Source organism: Kryptolebias marmoratus, linkage group LG14 (assembly GCF_001649575.2).
Source record: "Kryptolebias marmoratus isolate JLee-2015 linkage group LG14, ASM164957v2, whole genome shotgun sequence".
Taxonomy (NCBI): domain Eukaryota; kingdom Metazoa; phylum Chordata; class Actinopteri; order Cyprinodontiformes; family Rivulidae; genus Kryptolebias; species Kryptolebias marmoratus.
Genome location: NC_051443.1, coordinates 20,943,721 through 20,965,050, shown reverse-complemented (window position 1 = coordinate 20,965,050; position 21,330 = coordinate 20,943,721). Strand labels below are relative to the sequence as shown.

The following is a 21,330-nucleotide window of genomic DNA, read 5'->3' as shown; positions in this document are numbered from 1 at the left end:
CCCACACACACACACACACACACACACACACACACACACACACACACATACTTTGAGTGATATTAGATTGTGTGAGATCTTTGTATAAAACTTTGGCAAGACTGCAGCTTCATTTCTGCATGTTTGTGTTGAGGAAACAGATTTTCAGGTCATTTTCATGATAAATCAAGTTGTCAAATGTCTGCTGAACCTATGAGGACAAGCTCAGTTTTTTGGGGTTTTACTTCTTTAGGCTTTCAGAAAAATAAATATTGTCCAATGTGCAACTTTAGGCCACAGAGGGAGAGAGTTTAAAGAGTGTCTTTAGCCACAAAAATGCTACATTCCAGAGGTTTACTAACCAAATGAAGGAGAAAACACTGAGAAGGTCTTAGTCATCAGTTTGATGTCATTCGGTGAAGGTGAGATATTTCTGTGCAGATGCCTGTACAGGAGAGGACACCTACAGACACCACGTGCACATTTCAGGCAGAGGGCGTGTTGCCTATATTTACACTCTGCTGGACACCATCCCAGAATATCCCGTAACAAGGGAAACTGGAATCTTTCCACCGCTGATAGGGGACAGAGGTGAAATGTTGGCTTGCATGTGGTGTCTGAATTTTCTGAAGAGTGACAGTGGGATGAAGTGAGCGTGTAAAGCTGTGATCATTTGTAAAACCTGAATTTCAGTGTTGAAAAGTACACCCACATTTATCCTCCTACAGGATAAACATTTCTAGAATGGACTTCACTGTCTCACAGGCTCAGACATCCTGCTGGTCCATATGCACTACAAAAAACACTTCAGTGTGGATGCATTGTACGTTTTTATGCACTGGAAAACCTGTAAAGTAAATATGGAGAACACAGAGAATAAGTGAGCTACTGAGCAAAAAAAAAAAAAAAAAAAACACACAAGAAGCAAGTCCCTTCTGACTATCCCCAGCACAAATCAGCAAAATGTGGCTCAAAGGTCAGAAGCAGTCCCTGGACAATGTCAATCTTGCTTTTGACATGAACCAAAACCAAGAGTTTATTTAAAAGTTTGTTTAGGAAAACAATGTGTATACTGTCTGTTTACTAGTTTATAACAGAGAGCCATCTTAAACAGGGTTTACTCCAAAAGTTAATCAGTTATAGAGGTGCATCTAATGATCACTTTTATTAAATATTATGCAGTGGTTCATGACAAACGAGCACATGCACAGATATAGTCTAAAGCATTAAATGGATCTTCTGACATACTGTGTGTCTGGAAAAAAATCTTTTTACAAAAAAATCAACAATCAACAAAGATGATCTACAAGTAAAACAGAGCAAGCCTTTCTATGACTGCGTAGTTCTGCAGATGATGTAATGTTCTTTATATATAATGAATGCATGAAATATACTGTGCCCATCAATTCAATGTGTGGGCATTGTAGTTTTTGTTTTTTTGTTTGTTTGTTTGTTTTTTATCAAATCAAAAGGGGTGGCTATGGGGAGAAAAAAAGCTTCCCAACCTTATTCTCCCACTGGAGTCCACAAACCTAATGGAAAACATGTTCTAAAAATCAAAGTACAAAGACATCCAGGAAAAGCCACAGCTTTGTATGGTTTTATAGGTTCTGCCTGTTTTTGCCCACAAACTAAGAATCTAGTAAAGCAATAGAGCCATTTTTTGTGCCAGCTATTTCTAACACACCTTCAGTTATTGAGACTGAAAAATGAAAAAGGAGACACTTTGTCAAGTTTTAGAACAGAGAAGGATACCACACAAAGTGACAGAGTAGTGAAGAAACAGCCGCTATTGTGTTAAGAGCTGAGAGTAACTTTGCAGGGCACACAAGGAGACAGAATGACAGAGTGTGGTAGCAGCAGTGGTACTTTTACAGAAATCCCTATCATTACATGGACAGCCTGAGTAAATACAGGGAGGGATAGAGCAGAGAAAGGCCCTTTCACAGGGTGGCGCTGACCCACGCGTACCCACACCGTGCTCCTTTTGGATTATTGCTTGGTTTATGTCGCACAGGCAGCTTTGTGCAAAGGTCGCCATCATTGAGAGGAACATGTGTTTTTTTTAGTCTGTGTGCCCTGCCTTCAGTCAAGTTTCTCAATTCATCCTAGTACATTTTGCAAAGCCATTGCAGCGAGCAGAGGCTTTTATTTACACTGATAAAGAATGTATCAAGTTTTAGCTAAGAACAATATGTGGGTCTACATTTAATTAATATAACCTAGCTCAATTTTCTCAGGTTTGGATCCATTCAATAGAGTTGCATAATCACACATTACTATTTATAATAAAGTCCATAATGTCCCCTGCTGACTCCTGCTCCTCTATTGACCTTATTTCTCTACAGCAGATCAACGTTTTGTTTGATCTTGTCTATCATACCAGACCAGAAAACCTTTTGGTTCCAAACTAAGGACACAAAGTCCAGGAGGTCATTAGACTACAGAGGAAAAAAAAACTGTGCAGACCATATATATACAGACAGCTGCTTGGCAAGTATTGCTAAAATTATTTTATTTTCTTAACCTGAACTCTAAAACCAGACAAGACGTGATCCGTTTCAGCTGGAACTAAATGTAGCTGCAGCAAAAATAAACTTTTAACACCAAAACTCTTCTGGAGAGAGTACTTCAAAGCTGAAGCTTATACTCTGGGTAGTATCAAAGGGGTCTCTGGGGGGAGCGAAACACACTGGACAAGATCACCAAAGCGAGCACTGTGGATTAACATCTCAATAAAGTAAATATGTGTAATTTATGACTGTTTCTTTAGGTCTAACTATTAATGTTGCTGAGTTTAAGTAAGCAATTGCTCAAAAAAGCAACATTTTTTTATACTTCTGAAATCTTCAGATTTAGCTAATTCTATTTTTGGCTTAAAATGATTAGTTCAAAATGATTAATCTTTTCAAGACCTTTGACATGTCCTTTTTCCTCCACTTCTTTTGCCAGTGCTGCACCCTCAGAACACACCCTGCAGTACACTCAAAGTTACAAACCACCTGTCTGTCATTTCTCTTTTGCACCCTTTAAACTGTAAACAATAGGACAAATAAAACCTCTGGTCTGAGACAGAAAGCGATGTATAATTTATCTTTAGCCATGTGTGTGAATTTTAAACCATGACAGTGAATCCTTCATGATATAAGAGGAAACAAGGAACAAGGAATGTAAAAGGCAGCTATATCTGAGCGTGTAAATGATCACAACCCAGTGCCAGGACAGTATAGAGCTGGAGTTGGAGGAATCTTGTCCAAGTGATGCAAATTTGATTTATGGCAGTAAATTAGAGCTAACAGGATTTGCTGTCCTTTATCCCTGAGATGCAGGCTGATGTTTTAGAAGCTGGATCTTTTGTGCACCGATTCAGCAGCTGTTCAGCCTAAATAAAGATCACTGCTTTCCTCACTGCACAGAACAGCACATGCAATGATGTGCAGCTTGTATTTGGATACTTTCCAACCAGTTATTGTGTGAGAGCATAGTTAGATCCAGTGTGTACTGCAATGATGCAGTCAAAGTAAAAATATATTATTAATCTTGTGGTTCCCTAACAAACAAATAGCTAAAAGTTACATAATGAGCCATGAGACCTCTGTTGTGTGTGTCATATTTTTATTCTAATACACTGAATACTGCAGAAATTAAAGGCCTGGTGTTCATAATTAGGTAATGCTACAAAAGCGCACACAGACATGGGGAAAAACATTATTAGTAATAATATTTTAAAAAGATAAATATTAGCAAAACAGTCCAAATTGGAGTGGTCCAGCTTCACTGAGGCTGACTTCAACCAGTCAGATTAATGCATTCACATAACAGCTTTGTCTCTGAATTGTTGGAGAAAAACTTCAAAGGCACAAGTGCACTAAACCTGAATAGTAACTTTACTGTTGCTGCACACAAACACTCACGTCATCGTTTATACCTTTAACATGTCAGACTTTGCTTGTTTGTTCTTCCCGTTTCCCGTTGCTGCCTCGCTGTGTGTCACTCAGACAAACACTCACGCCGCACATAAAACCAGCTGTCTGCTCTTGTCTGATGTGGGAAGCGGTTACTGCCTACTGAGGTGTATCCATGGCAACGGGCCTGCAGCTGGTTGGAAGGGTGGGGACAGTGATGCCGCCGGTCTCTTTCAGGATAGCGCAGGACAATGAAGTGTTAAGTGAAAGTGAAAGATACAGGCAGGTCATGACCCTTCTGACACACACCCACCCACCCACACATACACACACACAGAGATTGGTTTTATAGCCATTTGATTTTGCAAATTGGCTGTTTGATAGTTTTGATACCAAATATTTTATGTAAATAATTTACTATTAATTGATTTACCTGCCATAAAATACCATGATCTATTTTGCCTGCTGCCATGAAAGGAAGATAATAATGTAATGGTCTGTGTGTGTGTTTGTCTGCAAAATACTGCATCTCATGAACTACTGGAAGTATTTTATTAAAACTTTATTGGTTGTGCATCTACTCTACAACTTAATTTGTGGAGTCAGCCTGATTCAAAATGGCCACCACTGCTAACTGACCTGAGCAAACACAAAAATGGCTACAACTCAGTCAGTTTTACAGATATTGAGCTAAAATTTGTTGTGGACATAGCTGAGAGTCACCCATAGCATATTGTTTGAGCCGTAGAAAATCAAGCAAGATCTTTATAAAAACCTTTCTATGTAAGAGATTGATACGCATTACTTCAAGTAATGCCAGTATTTTAATTTTAGAGAATGAAGTTATTTTAATAATGATGTGTATCTGATACTAACATTATCTTCAAGGGTTCAAAAACTAATCCTATAATGTTAATCATTGTCTATTCTTATTGTTTTAGTCATGTTTGATCACTAGAGGGAGCTACACACAAACGTCAGTAGTTTCAAGATTCTCAGTAAACATTTTTGTTTTACTGGCTGCACATGAAATGACACACTTATAGTCTAATCAAAAAGTTCTGTATGTTCTTGAGATGCTTCAATAAAATATAGATTTTGTTGATAGTTTTGGACATTTTAGTGTTTTTAGTTTAAATGTTAGTGTTTTGTTTATGTAATGTTCCTGATAATGGTTGAAATAATTGCTGTTTTCTTGCAAGAATTATTTGCAGGACATGCACACAAAGATGAATATACCTCATCTTTTGTCTCTAGATTTTCCTTGTAATACTATAACCTGCATTGTAATAATAAAGTGAGCAACCTGCACACTACCTTTGGTCCAAACTGTTTTGACCAGAGCTCATGTGGTTCAAATGGAAGCCAAATCAATTTCCTGCCAAATATTGGGGGGGAAGAGGAAATTGGAATGAGAAGAGTTGCTGCAAAGGGGAGATGTCTGCTCTGGTTTGATAAGACTTCCTGCAGGTAAAAGTAAAATGAGTTATTCATGAGGAAAAACTGAGCAGTTTTTATGTTAATGAACCAAAATATCAACTGTAGGTAAGAGCTGAAAAATTAAAAGATAGTTCGGAAAATGAAAAAGATGGCTGTTATGCCTGTTATGCCTTGTTTTACACTGGTAAAAGCCTGGCTGACTGTCCAAGTGCTGTAATGTCACCTTCACAAAAATGTAATGAAAATTCATTTATGCTTGGAGAAAATACAAGTAGCTGATTACACATTGTTGCGGTGACCAAGGCTAGAGCTAAATATAGAAGATTTCTGAATTTATAAATAACTCCAAAAATCTGTCCTCAGACAGACTAAAATGCATTGAAGTAACAGATATTTGCCTTGATTTACCTACACAATGTTCCAGATCAGTTGAGTTGTTTTTTCCTGCACAAAAATAAACTTTGATAAGAATCTTTATGGTTACAATCACTGTCTTCTGTGTTGCTATATTTATCACAGTTTTTCTGTAGCAAGGACAATTCACTGGTTTTTTCAATGCATAAATCTTTGAATGTCTTGTTTCAGATAAAGCTGATTGACCCTGAAATGAAGTGATTATTTCAATCCAAACAATGCTTTAGGAATAATGGGTCATTTGTTTTTTTAAGATGCAGAAGAGTGTTGTTGTTTTTTTGTTTTTTTGTTTTTTGGGGGGTTTTTTCAGTTTCTGTGAGCATGAACAGAAATGAGGAGTTTAATTGTCTCTTACAATATTAATTGCTTTAAAATTAAAATGTTCACAGTGAAACACCCAAACACAACATAGATGAAGATGAGCATCAACACAGTGCACCAAAACATCATCAGGGTTCCCTTTTGACATGCTTCTTTAAAGTGTCTTGGGTAGAATTTCTCTCAAACTAGAGTTTGTCCACAAAGTTCTGCCTGTCGATAGCATTGTTATGAACCTTAATACCTTTCATATACACACAAACACTGACGCACAAATACCTCATTTCCCTAAGGAATATTCTGAAGCAAGGAAGCAAATCCTGGTCCTCCTCCCAGACGGCTTCCTTGTATTGTTATTTCATCCAATTCTTAAATCTCCATGAGCCTGATGTGTGTAAGCTTTAAAGTGAACGGTTTTATTCAGAGTATGGTTAAAAGAGAGGTATTTTTCAGAAAACAATGCAGATTTTGACATTTTTAAGTGTGGAGGTGCCAAGATGACTGGATATCAGAATTGTTCATTGAACAAAACCATTGGAAGTACACTTGTATGTTAATGTGTGTTGTCCACATTTAGATTGCACACTTATCACAAATTAAAACATTAAAAAGTTGGAGAGAACATGCCTGTTGGTGTACGTAAAGTGAACAATCAGTTTCTCACTGTCATCACTAGTTAGTACTTTATCAGCCATGACATCAGTCATAGAATATGGAGTAGGAAGAAAAAGGCAGAAGACTTCATCCAGACTAGGTTAATGGTTAGCCAAATAAATGCCTGTATTTTTGTTTGTTTGTTTTGTTCTTTAAAAAAATCCAAATACTGGTATGGAAGATTGCTATATTAGTTAATATTAAACTTTCACATTTTTGCACGCTACAGTTTATTTAGTTTTTTTGTTGTTTTCTCAACCAAACAACATTTTTGTTACTAGGAGAATGTATGTGTGCTGAGAATAGACCGTTATATGGCTGTGGTGCTGAGACTGCGAATATTTCAGATGTTTAATATTAGATAACGTAGCAGTCTTTTACACCAGTATGTCATTTTTGACAGAGATTATTATTATTATTATTATTATTATTATTATTATTATTAATAATATTGTTGTTGTTGTTTTGTTGTTGTTGTTGTTGTTGTTGTTGTTGTTGTTGTATTATGAGGCTATAAAAACAATAAAGTGCCCCTGTTTGGCTAGCCATTAGTCTAGCCTAGATGAAGACTTTTGCCTGTTTCTCCATAATCCCTGTTCTGTGACTGATGTCACAGCTGGTGAGATACTAATGCTATGACAGAACGTCACTTCAAAAATGAGCAGACTATCCCTTTAACTTTTACCCATAGGGACAGAAACTGATTTGTATTATTTTGTGTGTTTGCAGGTTGGAGTCTGAAATTGGAGAACTTGAAAGTGAAGAGTCACAGATTTCAGCCAAAGAGCAAGTGCTTCGCGAGCGTCTGAAAGAGACGGAACGCTCCATCGAAGATCTGCAAAAGGTAATACAAGAGCTCCGCACAGCCAGTTTTTGATTGATTTGAAAAAAGTCTGGTAATGCTGAAAATATTCTGACCATTAGTATAGTGCAGTGTAGTAAACGGTTCATTTATTTTCTCTCTTTCAGAGTCTGATGACCCAGGATGAAGGTATGACCAAAAAACTTACACAAGCACATGCATGTACACATGCTTACATATAAGCCCTTTGAAATCTTGTTTTTCAAAGTTGACATTGTTTTATTCCTCACTTATTAGGCCCATAGACATTGCACAGTTTTTTATATACAACCTAAAAAGACCCAAACTGATCAATACATCAAATATGAACACCTTATTCCAAATTTTCAAATTGTAACTTCTGAACTTGTGAACCAAACAAAGGAGGTGAGTGACATGTGTTGACATGTGTCTTGCCTTTTTACTCCTTATACTGCACACTGTTTTTAGCCATTGGACTGATTCAATTGGAGCTATCAAGAGAGGAAAATCAACCCTAATCAAAATAGTATGCCTAATCGTTTAAAGTGGGGATCTGTGGAAAGGTTTTGAACAATTAATATGTTAAATGTTTAGTTTAGTTTTGCCCTGATTGATGAGCTAACAGCTACTCCAAAAAGGGTCAAGACCAAAGTGTATTGCTGTTATCTTAAAATGACTCCAATCTTAAAAAAATCCTAACGGTTCATGTGAATACTATTTTATAAACATTCACACAATTAGTTTTGAATTCAGGCTGCACTGAAATACAACTAGCTGCTGCTGCTACTTGTGTCTGGAAATAACCATAAAATGCTATGTAAATAATTGTGTAATTTAAAGCTGATGTTGATGAAAGGTTTTTGGGGAAGCATTAGTTTGAAATCTTTGAGATTGGAGTTGCTTTAAGGCAGTGGCAATCCATGTTCCTGGTCACTCTTTGACTGTTCTCTAGCTCATTAATCTTAAACTCCACTTCTCCAAAATGAGGTAATTCAAAGAGTTATCTACATCAGGCAAGATATTTATTGTTCATAACCTTTCCACACAATCAAACCTCAGAAGATCTGCCGTTTCGTTTTAGTTTCCTGGACAAAAACTTAACCAACTCCAACTACTTCATTTCTTATGTCCTCATGCTGACATTTTGGGTTATTTATAAGGCCGTGTTTGCTTCTGCACTCAAACTTGAGTGTGTGTTTGTCTCACTGACCTGACTCTGAAAAACAGTATCCCAGACAAACTGATAAGATAAGAAAAAAACACAACATACTTTTAAAATTACTTTTCAACTCCTTGGGAGTGAGAATAGGCCGTAAATTACTATACACACTGAAAAATGCAAACCTGCAACTCCGGACTATCTTTGCATGGGTCTGCATGCACATTTCTGTGTGTGTGTGTGTGTGTGTGTGGGTGTGTGTGTGTGTGTGTGTGCGTGTGCAGGGTGAATAATAGTCTCGCTGAGGTAGTAGAGCTGCAAGCCAGAGCCTGCTCTTGAATCCCCCTACCAGCACACACTCGGTCATGCTCACAGGGGACTCACATAGACATGCATATGTACCTGCACACCAACGGGGATGAAACCACACTCACACATACACACAGAACCAAGCTCAGCGAGACTATTGAAGCTCACACACACGAGGTCATGAGTCTGCAGCCTGCAGGCGCTGGCTTTATCCCCCAACTATTCACAAACAAGCCCTGTAAGCCCCCAATGCTTTGTTCCTGTCATCAGGCACAAACACTCACATAAAGCAGAGGCAAATACACAACCATAGACACACACATACTTGCTGCATAAGCACTGTACCTCAGGGGTACCATTGCTGCAGACACTGAAACAGAGTTAAACACACACAAACTCACACACTGTTGGAGCAGTCAGGGTCACACAGAGGTGTGGTTAGTTTCCTGCTGGGAGGCTGGGCAGTGTGTTTTTTTTAGGGTGTGGCTTTTATTACTAAGTGTGTGTGAGTGTGCTTGTACCTCTTGTGCACATATTTGAACATTGCCATGCAGCTGAAGTTAGTGTGTATGTATGTGCAATCCCCCATCGCGGCTTGATCCAACGGACCACGCATCATTTCCCCTTCTGTGCTCCTGCTCACTAGATGTTACTGGCCGAATGTCTGCTCCTCTCTCGGACTGCATGGACCCCGATCCTAACCACCTCGATCCAGCCGCCCAGTTCCGAAGCAGCCCACCACTCTCTGGAGAGCACACCATGTCAAGACCTGGTAAGATCTGAAGAGGGGGGGGGGGAGGGAGGGGAGAGAAGGGAGATTGACGGGGGGTGTAGGAGAGGGCAGAAAGATTTTGGGTTGAAGCCAGGGTGGATATTATCCAGGACAATATCACATAAAGAGCAGACAAGCAAACATATACACAGTTGTACAAATTCATTCGTGTATTAAGTACGTTATTAATTTTTTTAAGTAAAGTTCCAGATGGATTTTCCTATTTAGTAAGTATCCATATATGCAATAACCCATAAGCATCAAGGTTTGGGTTATCAGGTAAATTTACTGATATATCACAATGAGCTTAAACTGCTGGGTTTTATGTCAGTAGTACCTTTACTCCTGAAATGTTTCACATATTGAGAATTGGTGCTATTCTTTTGATTGTTTTCCATCAGAAACTAGAAGCACTCGAACAGCGCAGAACTCTGCCAATTCAATAATAATTAAAAACTAGTTAGTAGTCAAAAGTAATTGTCTTGTGACAACTTCAACATTTCCTAAGAATTTTATTCAGATCTGTTTATTACTTTTTAAGTAATCTTGCTAACAGATGGACAAACCAACACTACTGAAAACATAATAATAATAACAATTTAAAGATTTTGCTCAGAAGGGAGGGCAGCTCTGACTGACCTTAGGTCTTACCTTTTGGGTCTTACAAGATTTCTGGATAAACTTGTTAATTGTTTTGTTTTTACTAACTGCACTTGTAATATTTTTAATAATAAAACTCAGGTTTAATTTCAAATATCACTTTGATTTTAAAAGAAAATGTTTCCCTGTCTTCACGCTTCACCACCTGAATCTTTTCCTTCCATCACCCCTTTTCACTCCCCCTTAACTCTTCCTTCAAACCCCACTCCTTACCCCCGTCCACCCTGCTTCCCCTCACTTCCCTTCCTTAACAGCAATGTTCGCCATGGAGATCAACGTGGAGCACGACCCGCAGACTGGTGAACAGCGCATCCTGTCAGCCAACCGCGTGAACCCGTTGGATGCAGCGTCGCGAGGGGTCAAAGTCTACGATGACGGCAGAAAAGTTGTCTATGAAGTTACTTCCTCTGGGGGTGTCTCCACCACCACTGTTGAGAATGGCTGGAGCGCCGCACAGGTTGACCAGCTTGTCCAACAAGCTGCCAGGCCTGTGGTACGAGGAGGAGACGGTGGAAGTAGTCAGGTGACAGTAACCCCAGCTGCCCATCAGGCCTACGTTTCCCCAGCAGATATGGATGATCTGTCCCCGCCTTCCTGTGCCCCACCATCTATCCCTTCTAGTCCACCAGCACAAGTCACCCTCCAGAGGGAGACCCGCCTGGGCATGATGCCGCCCTCTTCTGCTCCCATCACATCCCAACCGGGCTCCTCAGCCCACCCGAGCAATGATCTCTCTTCCCCACCCCAAGCCAGCATGGAGCACCCTGTCACTATGGTGTTCCTCGGATACCAGGACATTGAAGACATGAGCGAGAGTAGACGGCTGCTTGGCTTCGACGGCACCGTGAAGGCCGAGGTGGTGCTCATCGACGAGGACGACGAGAAATCTCTGAGGGAGAAGACGGTGACTGACATCTCCATTATTGACGGCACCGCGGCTGACCTTGTGTCAGGGCGGCCGGCCACATCTGAAGCTGTCAGTACGGAACTATCATCGGACGGCCGAGAGCCCGACAGTGCATCGTCACCCCCTGCGAATCCAGACGTAAACACGGCCCCGCCGCCTGGCCTCACACCTGCCACAGGTACAGACAAGAGGAAACGCTGCCAGTGCTGCATCCTCATGTGACTGAATCTTCTCCCTCTTCCAACCTTTTATTATCACCCTCCTCTCCTCTGTGTCTGGATGATTACTAACAGAAGCCCTGGCTTCCTCCTTCTCCTCTGGATTCTGAATGACTGGCACAAACACATACACATACACATACACACACTTACACTCTCTCTTGTCTCATGTTTGACTTTTCACTCAGCCACATTATCACCTTTGTTCTTACTTTCTCTGCCTTTTCATCTGCTGTCCTCTCAGACAGCACTGTACGTTTCATAACCTCAAATCAACATAAATTTACATAAAATGAGCTGTTGTCATGCTCCTATAATTACAAAGAAATCAGACTATGGTTGGATGGAAAAAAAGAGAAAAGCTTAAATTTTGTTCTTACAAAACTTTATGTACTCAAGGCTTTATGGACAATCAATCACACTGTTGTACTGTTTTATCAAGCCTCATGGCTGGCTCTAACAATCAACCATACTATCTCCTCTAGTGAGCAAGAAAACATTCAAATAGAGCCTTAGTTCTTATTCATATTCATTCTGTTTGGTCACTTTTTAACCCTCTGCCTTCTGTTTGACACATGCCCACAAAACCAGTCACATAAACAAATGTATGAACTTGAACAACCCACTTCTTGTGCAGAGCCGCTCTGGTGAGAGCAAAGAAGTGGGTACTTGTTGCCTTGGTTTCTTTACGTGCCTGTTCATTCTATGTCACAGATAGTCCTAACAAAATGTAGAAATAACTAAAATTTATATATATTAGGCTTTTATTTCAGTTTGCTTTTGACTGACCATTTGTTTTTTTGTTTTTGTTTGTTTTGAGTTGTGGGAATGCTTGTTACTGTGGGAAACTGGGTTTTCGACTTTCTTTATATCATTTTTTTCTCTCTCGTCTCTCGCTGCTGTTTCCTCCATTAACTCCAGCTATTCCACTGCTGAGGTCATTTCCTCTTATTCTAGTACTTTCTAACTCAGCAGCCAATAAGAAGCCCTGGATCACCACTTGGCAGCAAGTAGGAGCAAAACAGCCAACTTTTCCAGTGTGTCTAATTATTAAAGAGCACAGGATGAAAACGGCAGCTTAACAAATGCACTCTGTGGCGTGGGAACACATTTCTACACCATTGGAAACAACAAACGTGTTACTGCAAACAACCTGGGCACAGATGTGAAGCTTAACAAGCACTATTACAAAAAAGACAATTTTATGACAGTTGGGTTCAAATAGGTTTTTTAATTAAGTGCTGTAGGCTATTCTCTTACATTTACTTTATTGCTTCAAAACTCCACCAGAGATCCCTTCTTGTATTTTACAAATACACAGGGACTGAAAACACTGCCAGATTTAGTCAACATCCAGGCCCTTGTTTACAAGAATATTACCAATGATGAAGTACTGGATGTCCTCGTGCATTTACTGTACAGGAATTGACATTGTTCTGTTGAATGATAGCGAGTCATCTGGGAAGACCATTTAATTTGATGTTCATGGGATTCTAGAAAATGATGATGACCAACACAAGTTTTATTTGAGGACTTTTGAAGAGTTAGAGGTGTTTACCAAATGCCTCCACAGTCAGCTCTGGCTTTGGTCCTAACAAAAGTAATTTAAATGATCAATTACTTATTTATATCATGAATACATGCAAACTAATACCAATAGAACTCTAAAACACTGACTCACATCTAGCTAGTTTATTCTTTACCAGTGGTGACAGGCTGAGCTAAGATGCTCAATAACCTTTTTGATAGCTCCAACTGCTTTTTCGCCTGAGCCATTTGTTGCACTGCTTTATTGATCCTGATCTTTAACAAATCAACACTGAGTGGTCTCTTGGGAAAAGATATTTTTATTGATGACTATGTCCAAAATGACAAACTGTGCTGTCACTGCAGAAACTGTAAACCACTTTTAAAGGTTAGTCTAGTCATTTTTGAGGTGACGTTACATGGTTTAGTGTGATTGGTCACTGCAACTGTCAATCAGTCCAGTGGGCTTTGTGATTGGTCAAGGAACAGGACTGCCAGGATCTGGTTTCTTTTTTAGATAACAAATGTGACTATCACCAATATTTTATTTATTGATCAATTTATTTTTCACTCATATATAGTTTAGAGCACTAGAAATGTTCAACAATGGCATAAAGCCATAAACTGTGTGAGCGCACAAACAGGATTTTCATATTTTAAGTCTCTCACCCCGCTTTGCTGTGTATGATCTCACAATTAACCTCACATAACAATTCTCAATCGTCCCACCCTTTAGATTCCACTGTTGTTTCAAAAAGCACTTGAGATAATTGGTTTTATTTGTGACAAATAAACTGTATGGCTGTGTAGGCTGAGGACAAACATCATCATTTTATTATTTTTTTCTTTTACTCAAATTGGGCATAAAATATTTATTCTTTTGCATATTTTGAAGTCTGCGGAATTTAAACAGGAGTTTGCATTCTGCAGAATATAGTTTAGTGTTTCCAGTGGGTTAGTCCACACAAAACAAGCAACAGAGGAAAAACATTCGATCACAGTCTCAAAAACCTGAGAAGTGTGGGAATACAATAAGGCCAATCCAGTTTCCTTTTTTGAGATTTTTGTGTATGTTTTTGATGTAATGCAAGGATATGAAGAACAGATTTGTTGAGTTTACCAGCCCCACTGCCACACCTGCAGTACACCTCTGTTTCTGTAGGAGTCTCTGTTTTCCTCTCTGCCTGCCCTCAAAATTTTATGGACTGTTGAAACAAATAAATAAAAAGGAGCCATTTTCTATTGCTCACACCTGTCTGTGTACTTCACCCTCACTCTGTCACATCCTCTCTTCCCCTCTCTCTGCTCTGACATTTGTAACCTCTCTCTCTCTTTGGTCAATAAAGCTGAGTTTCTCCAGTGCCCGCCTGCTGTCTCCTGCTTGTTGTTCTTTCCATCTGTCTCTAACATTCACTTTTTTTTTTTTTCACGGCTGCTGACAAAGAGATCACAAGCTGTCCTTACTGCACCCAGCTATCATGATACCCACTGCCACTAACAAAGCACGGATTTTGCCTTTTCAATGGTTACATTTTCCTATATTCCATTTTATGATAGAACGCAATAATTGGACAGCAAATACGTCTTTACATATCTAGATGTAAATATGACACTCTACAAGAAAAGCTTGAAATGTTAAGAAAAGACTGAACTGAGATGGATGAAAGTATGCAGGAAACAATTCAGTGCTCCATTTGTGAGCTTAGTTCAAGTCAAGAAATTAGATGTAACTGATATAAAAACGTGAATGTTGTAAAGGAACGTCCTGACCTCCAGCAGCATTGTAAAACGGTCCAAAATCTAAATTACAAGTAGAGATAAAATGTACTTTCAGCCTAAGAATGCTGATGCAATGCAAGACTTACTCCCTTTCAGAGGAACTCACCACTACTTGTGAAAAATTGCTTTAATATTACTGCAACATTCCTGTGGGGACTCATAATATGCGTGTGCAATACGAAATGAGTGGCAAAAAATATTGAACTGGTAGGACAAGTGGTAGACATTGTTTGAGGAGTACAAATATTGTACAAATGTTGCATTTGAATTGAAAGGCTTACATAGAAGGGTCAAAAAGCAGATATATTATGTTGTATATGGACAATGTGTACTCATTAATTATAGATGCACTATATTGTGGATGAGACAGTTTTTAATCAGTTTATAGCATAAATGTCCACACTGAAATAGTCATTGGTAGCAGTTCATAAACTAACTACAAATTAATGAACATATTAAAAAAAACTAATGTTCTTGTTTTTGAGTTCTGTTTGAAGTAGAGGATGATTGATAAGATTTTTTAGTGGCTGGATCTGATGTCAGTTTTTTAAAATCATAAAAAAAGAAATCATTTCATTTAAATCATTTAATTTTTATATGAATTTCAATTTACAATAGCAAATGCCTGTCAATTTGTGATTTAGCCCTGAGGCTCAAAGTGAGTCACCACATTCTTTTCTGTCCCACAGTTTATTGAAAGCTCACTTTGAATGTAGTTCCAAGCATCAAGTTATCCATATTTTCCCTTTAAAAGAAATAAATCCTATGTAAACAGTTAAATGTTTAAGGCACTGAAAGGTAAAAGAAGGCTTTATTATTTTCCCTAGTAAATATGAGTTTGTTGTTTTAAAAGCTAGCAGAATATTTTTAAGCCCTACTCTCTTTTTTCAAAAGAATGATAATTCACTGAGATGGACACAGATATTTGTAAAAACATCACATTGCGTGGCTATTGTTCAGTATAATATAACGATTCCTCAGCACAACATGTTTATAATAATGTTTATCACCAGCACAGGTCACCCTCGTCTATGAATAAAAAAGTGTTTTTGGCTAAAGATATTAGATCTGGGGCCAAAACACCAATGCACTCAAAATTTTGGCAATTATAAAAGAAGGTGATAAGTTCAATAATCATGCTGAGGATCAGCCTCTGGAAACTCTACACACACTCTTCATTTTCTCCTTCTGTCAGCACACAGGATGGGTGTGTATTCTGCAATAATAAACACTAATTGACTTATCTTCAGCCTGCTGTCTTATTGGATACTCTAATACGAACACACCCAACAGAATGATAAAACATGTGCCTGGAATCATTTCACGTTTTAAAATTTTAAACAAAAGCAGAATTTGATGCCAATGACACAAGTTTTAAAAGTTTGCATGTTTAAAAATCTGTTATAACAGGTTTTATTTACACACTTTAAAAACATTCTGACAATAACAATTGCAGCTTTGCAGCAGAAATCTGTGTCTGTATATAAAAGACTCTTGCAGTTTAGTAGCCCATGATTACATAACGTGAAGAAAAAGGCCTGACATTGTATGAATAAAACAACCACTGACTTCAAAGTAAAAGCAGTTGTCTTGATGGAAGTGTGTTATTGTACTGTCAGAACCTGGTTTCTGAATCTCTTGCTTATATTAGCCTGTCTTTCTAATCTTTGGAAAGCATAGCACTCAGCATTTGATTTTGTTTTTCTAAAAGCAGATGAAAACCTGAAACACTTTCACCACTCTTTTTTTTTACTTATTGAATATTGCGATTAGTTGTGAATTTACACACCTGAATCCACTGCCACAAATATTTGATTTTCTTTATTTAAGTTGAAGTTATCTGAACAAATTTCAAACTTGGTAACTGTTATCGACCCTTTTCCACAGTCAGAGTTTTGATACATCCAAGCACTAATTATACAGATCCTTTTATTATCTGGAATCCAGTTTATTTAAATTACAAAGTTTTCTTTTAGCAACCCACTAAGTTACCAACAGTGTCACTCATTAATGCTTTTCACACTATAAAAAGTCAAATTCTTGTCAAATCTATGATCATTTCAACTTGATATATGCAAAATAAATTCTTCAGTAGTACAAATAAATATAACTGAAGAATTCAGACAATGCCAATGATTAAATAAGTTTTTGTTTTTTTTCTTGATCACAGGCTACAGCCAAACTCCAGGTGTTACCATGACAACAACAGACATCTGTGAGGCTCCTGTTCCAAGCAGACATCCTCACACAGCCATGGTGAGTAACATATGTTAATGGGTGGCAGCAAATTCAAGGGTTTCAGAGTGAAATTAGGAGCAGGAAAATTATCTTTGCATGGTGTATTCATTTTTTTTTAATCTGATAGCTTAATTTAACACAAACTATAAATGCTAAAGAGCAACACTTGAAATGTCTGCTGGGACAAACTAAATTACAGGTTTCCAAAGCCACAATACCAATTATTCAGTTTTTGGGCTTCTGTTCACCAAATCTGTGTGCTTTGTGTGCGTCAGACTGGTATAATTTTGATAAAGTTCCTGTCCAATTTTCTTTTACCTCAATGGAAAAGTTCAGCAAAGAAGCACAAATCACGGAAAGAAGAGGACAACCATATGTGCTGCGATGATGTTGGGACTGTGTGTTCTCAGTCAGAAAAATGTGTGACATGATGAGTTTTCTTCTGTTACTGCTGGGAGCTGACTGGGTGCGTGACATTCAGGCTGCTCAGTGGAAAAAAAAACTTTTTTTTTATATGGCAGCAATGATCAAAAGTTGTAAATGTGTTTCCTTTAAATTACAAAATCTATTTGGGTTCTGTGCAGGATGAGTTTCTAAGATGTAACAGGGTACATTAATGCAGATCAGATGGGTAAAATATGCATCTGCTAAAAGATTCATCCAGGTTTTAGAACAGCATATGCTGCCATCCCTATAGCAGCTTTTGTCCGGGGAAGCTTTGTCTGTATCAGGCAGACAAAGACAAGCCACAGTCTGCACATAACACAGCCGCATGACTTTGTAGTAAAAGAACCCAGGTGCAAAACAGGCCGGGCTGCATGTCAGACCTGTCACCCACTGAAAACATCTGGCGTGTCAAAAAACAAAACTAGGACTAAGATGATCCCAAACTATTGGGGATTTGAAACTTGAAGAAATTAAAGGTCTAGATTTCTTTCATTCCAACGGTTAAAACTGAAATCATCTTATGCTGAGAAGGGATGGCATTATGGCTGTTTTGGTTATCTCAATGCAAGACTGTGAGATCTTGCCAGATGTGTTAGTGCTCAGAGTATATCATGGGAATGACTGTCTGCTACTACCACACAAAATGAAGCTCAATATCTGTAAAACTGACTGAGTCATAGCTGGTTTTTAATGTTTTTGGAGGTCATTTGGCTGCGGTGGCCATCTTACACTGTTTTGGTTCCAAAACTGAATCGGTTGTAGTTAATTATTTCCTGAAGGTCTCATCCAAATCCGTTAAGGTTCATGAGATACTTTGCTGACTGTCAAATAGGTAATGGCAAAATTTTAAACAGATCTTGAGCAGTTTTTTAGCACTTGACCTATGTGTTTGGGGATCAGTCTCAGCTACTACACAAAATTTTAGGTCAATATCTGCAGAATTAACTAAATTCCACCCATCCATCCATCCATTTTCTTTATCTGCTTCTCCATTTCGGGTCACATGGCGCTGGTGCCTATCCTCAGCAGTCAATTAACTAAATTATTTTATTTTATTATTTTTTTAAGTTTTATTACAATCTATCTTGTGGTTCATGTGATATTTTGCTAACAGGCAAACTCGCAAACACAAGGACCAAAATATTATCGCCTTCCCCCTTTAATGTTTTGTTTATAAGTCGGCTAAAAATATTTATGAAAGTAAGTTTCCTCCTCCCCCAGCTTTGTGTAAATATTGAAGTTTAGAAAAGGAAGAGAGGCGGGGTGGTGGGGGTACTGAAGCTGCAGTCACATCGGTCATTCAGCCGCTCAACAAATGAATGAATGGATGAATGAAGGGCAGCAGGACGGCGGTAACCTGATCCGCGCGGCTCGGCCTCATTGTGTTCGGCTGCAGCGCACGCGGCCGCCTCGCTCTTTGATTGTCTCTGGAAAGGGACAGAACACACTCCCGGGACCTCGCGAGCCCCTGCATTATTCAGCGCGCGTGCCTTGAAAGAGAGAGAGAGATAGAGAGAGAGAGAGAGAGAGAGAGAGAGAGAGAGAGAGAGAGAGAGAGAGAGGAGGAAAAGAAAAGAAAAGAAAAGAAAAAACAGTAGTAGGAGGAGGGGGGAGCTGCCGCTTGGAAAAGCTGGCGCGTCAAAAGGAGCTCAATGTCACCGCAGTTCGAAGCTGCTGACACCGTTCCTGCTGCCGGGACCTCCTCACGGCTTCGGTCCGTTTCGTCCCGTCGCTGGTTCTTGCTGCTCTCATCGACGTGAACGTGGAGGAAGAGAACACGAAGGAGAAACCAAGTGAACACATGAGACGCATTTTGCGTTTCCCCTGCAGTTTAAAGTAGTCCGTTAATTGGTCGCCTTCAGGGAGCGACGGAAATCAGCGCTTCGCAGGTAAACAGCATTCACATAAATCCGGCTTTTGCTTCGGAAGCGCGCATTTATTTTCGCACAAGTTGGGAAAAGAAAAGGGTATTCAGTGAAAGTGTATCGTTTGCGTAAGTGAGTGTGAGCTGGGCCGTTTGGGTTTAAGGTAAACTTTTCTGCCTAATGGAAACAATTACTTTGATTGGCCTTAAAGTGCGGAAGACACAGGACACTGCAGCCTCTTCCCCTGAAAAAAGACACCAAAAGAGGTCAGTGGACCAGACTGCTGCTTGCTGCAGTAGTCTCCATCTCTCTCTGACTCCCTCCTTCTCCTCTGCATCACTTTAACCCAGATATTGGAATGACCTAACCTGCTTTTCATCCCCCCACACACTGAATATTTGGTAGAGAGTGAGACAAAGCTTTGTTGGTGCTGCTTCTTGTATTAATCCTCACAAAATATATATTATGTTGTTGTCCATTTTACCCTTCTTTTTGTACCATGGTCGTTATAGGTTTACTTTTTATGTGATCATTTATTCAGTGTTTTTCTTGTCTTATTCAATCAAAATGCTTTTTACACCATGTTCTATCAGTCTAGTCTGCAGTTCTTTTTTTTTTTCTTCCAAAGCGCACACGTCGATCAACAGATTGGGGGTAATGAGGGGTTCTTTGTCTCGTTGAAGGACACTTTGACACGTGGGATGAGAAAGCCAAGAACCGGGCTGCCAACCATCCAGTTCTGCTCTTCCCTCTGGAGGGTCAGACATCCCAGATTTAAAGAGAAAAAATAAAAAAAACTCTGTGATCAAGTTGCTGTAGACAGTTTCAGCCCAGCCTCGATCAAAAATAACCTACCGATTGGCAGTTTGACCGTTCAACGCACGTTGCCATTTTGAAAAGATGGAAAGTAGAAGCAGTTATTACTGTCGCTGTAGTTGTAGGGAATGAAACCAGAGGGAGAAGTGGCATATGCTTTGAGGAAAAACCACATAAAGCCAGACCTCATTTGTTTGCAACTGATTTCTTTGGTGGTGAATTTTCTTTTTTTTTTTTCCTTACTTCTTTGCTTGAAACTGTTGCCAAGCAACTTGAATTTTTTTCACAAGAGATTCTGAATATTTGCTCATGGTCAGTGAAGGATATCTTGCAGGGTTGTATTTGCTAATGATATACGTGTTTGGATGTGATTGCTTTTCATTGTCCAGAGAAACCTAATTTCAAACAAAATTTTGATAGGAATGAATATTTTCACTTTTGCAGCTCAAAGAATAAACAACTTGACCTTGTTTTCTCATTGTGCTTAGTCACGCTCATTGATTTGTCTTGATACATTGAGTGCATGGGTAAATTGCTGACATTTTGCCCGGATGCAGCTGACCTGTTTATCGCCACGGGGATGATAGGGGCTTTAGAGGCTCTTCTCTGACTGAACATCCTTGCAGGTGTGAAGATAGTCTCACATTTGACAGCTTTTGTTTGTTTTTGCTAGCTGCAGCTTCCACCGCAGAACCTTGCAAACACAGCCACCTGGAAAGAGGAAGAAAGAACAGAAAGATGACATCCAGACTGCATGAAAATAGCTCATCTTCAAAATAGTATTTTTTTTTCCATATAGTTTTATAAGATTCATTATACAGGAAACAATCATTGAAACACTTTTCAAATATGTTAGAAGCATCCCGCTGATGCAGTAGAACTGTATCCTTATAAAACAAAAGTAGCAGTACATGTATGTACTTACAGTGCATGCACCAGGTACTTACAGAGTACAGACCAGGTACTTAGTTGGGACATATCCCTATGTACATACCTTGTAAGTACCAGGTATGTATCCTGTAGCCAGGTACTTACTGGGTACCTAATATACCTTATGAAGTGACTTGTTACCTTGTATTAGGGCAGCACAGTGTTAGAAA

General features: G+C 39.0%; 1 protein-coding gene across 4 annotated transcripts in view; it reads left to right on the top strand.

The window, feature by feature from the left end:
* The window catches only part of LOC108232673 (A-kinase anchor protein 2), a 74,795-nt gene that overhangs the window by 25,328 nt on the left and 28,137 nt on the right, over positions 1-21,330 (top strand). For 3 of the 4 annotated variants that reach the window (XM_017410606.3, XM_017410605.3, XM_017410609.3), the window contains exons 5-9: positions 7,440-7,554; positions 7,680-7,701; positions 9,648-9,773; positions 10,688-11,518; positions 17,035-17,120. In XM_017410606.3, the coding sequence (XP_017266095.1) occupies positions 7,440-7,554; positions 7,680-7,701; positions 9,648-9,773; positions 10,688-11,518; positions 17,035-17,120 (1,180 nt within the window). The remainder of the gene's footprint in view (positions 1-7,439; positions 7,555-7,679; positions 7,702-9,647; positions 9,774-10,687; positions 11,519-17,034; positions 17,121-21,330) is intronic. The other variant, XM_017410610.3, reaches the window with a different exon arrangement.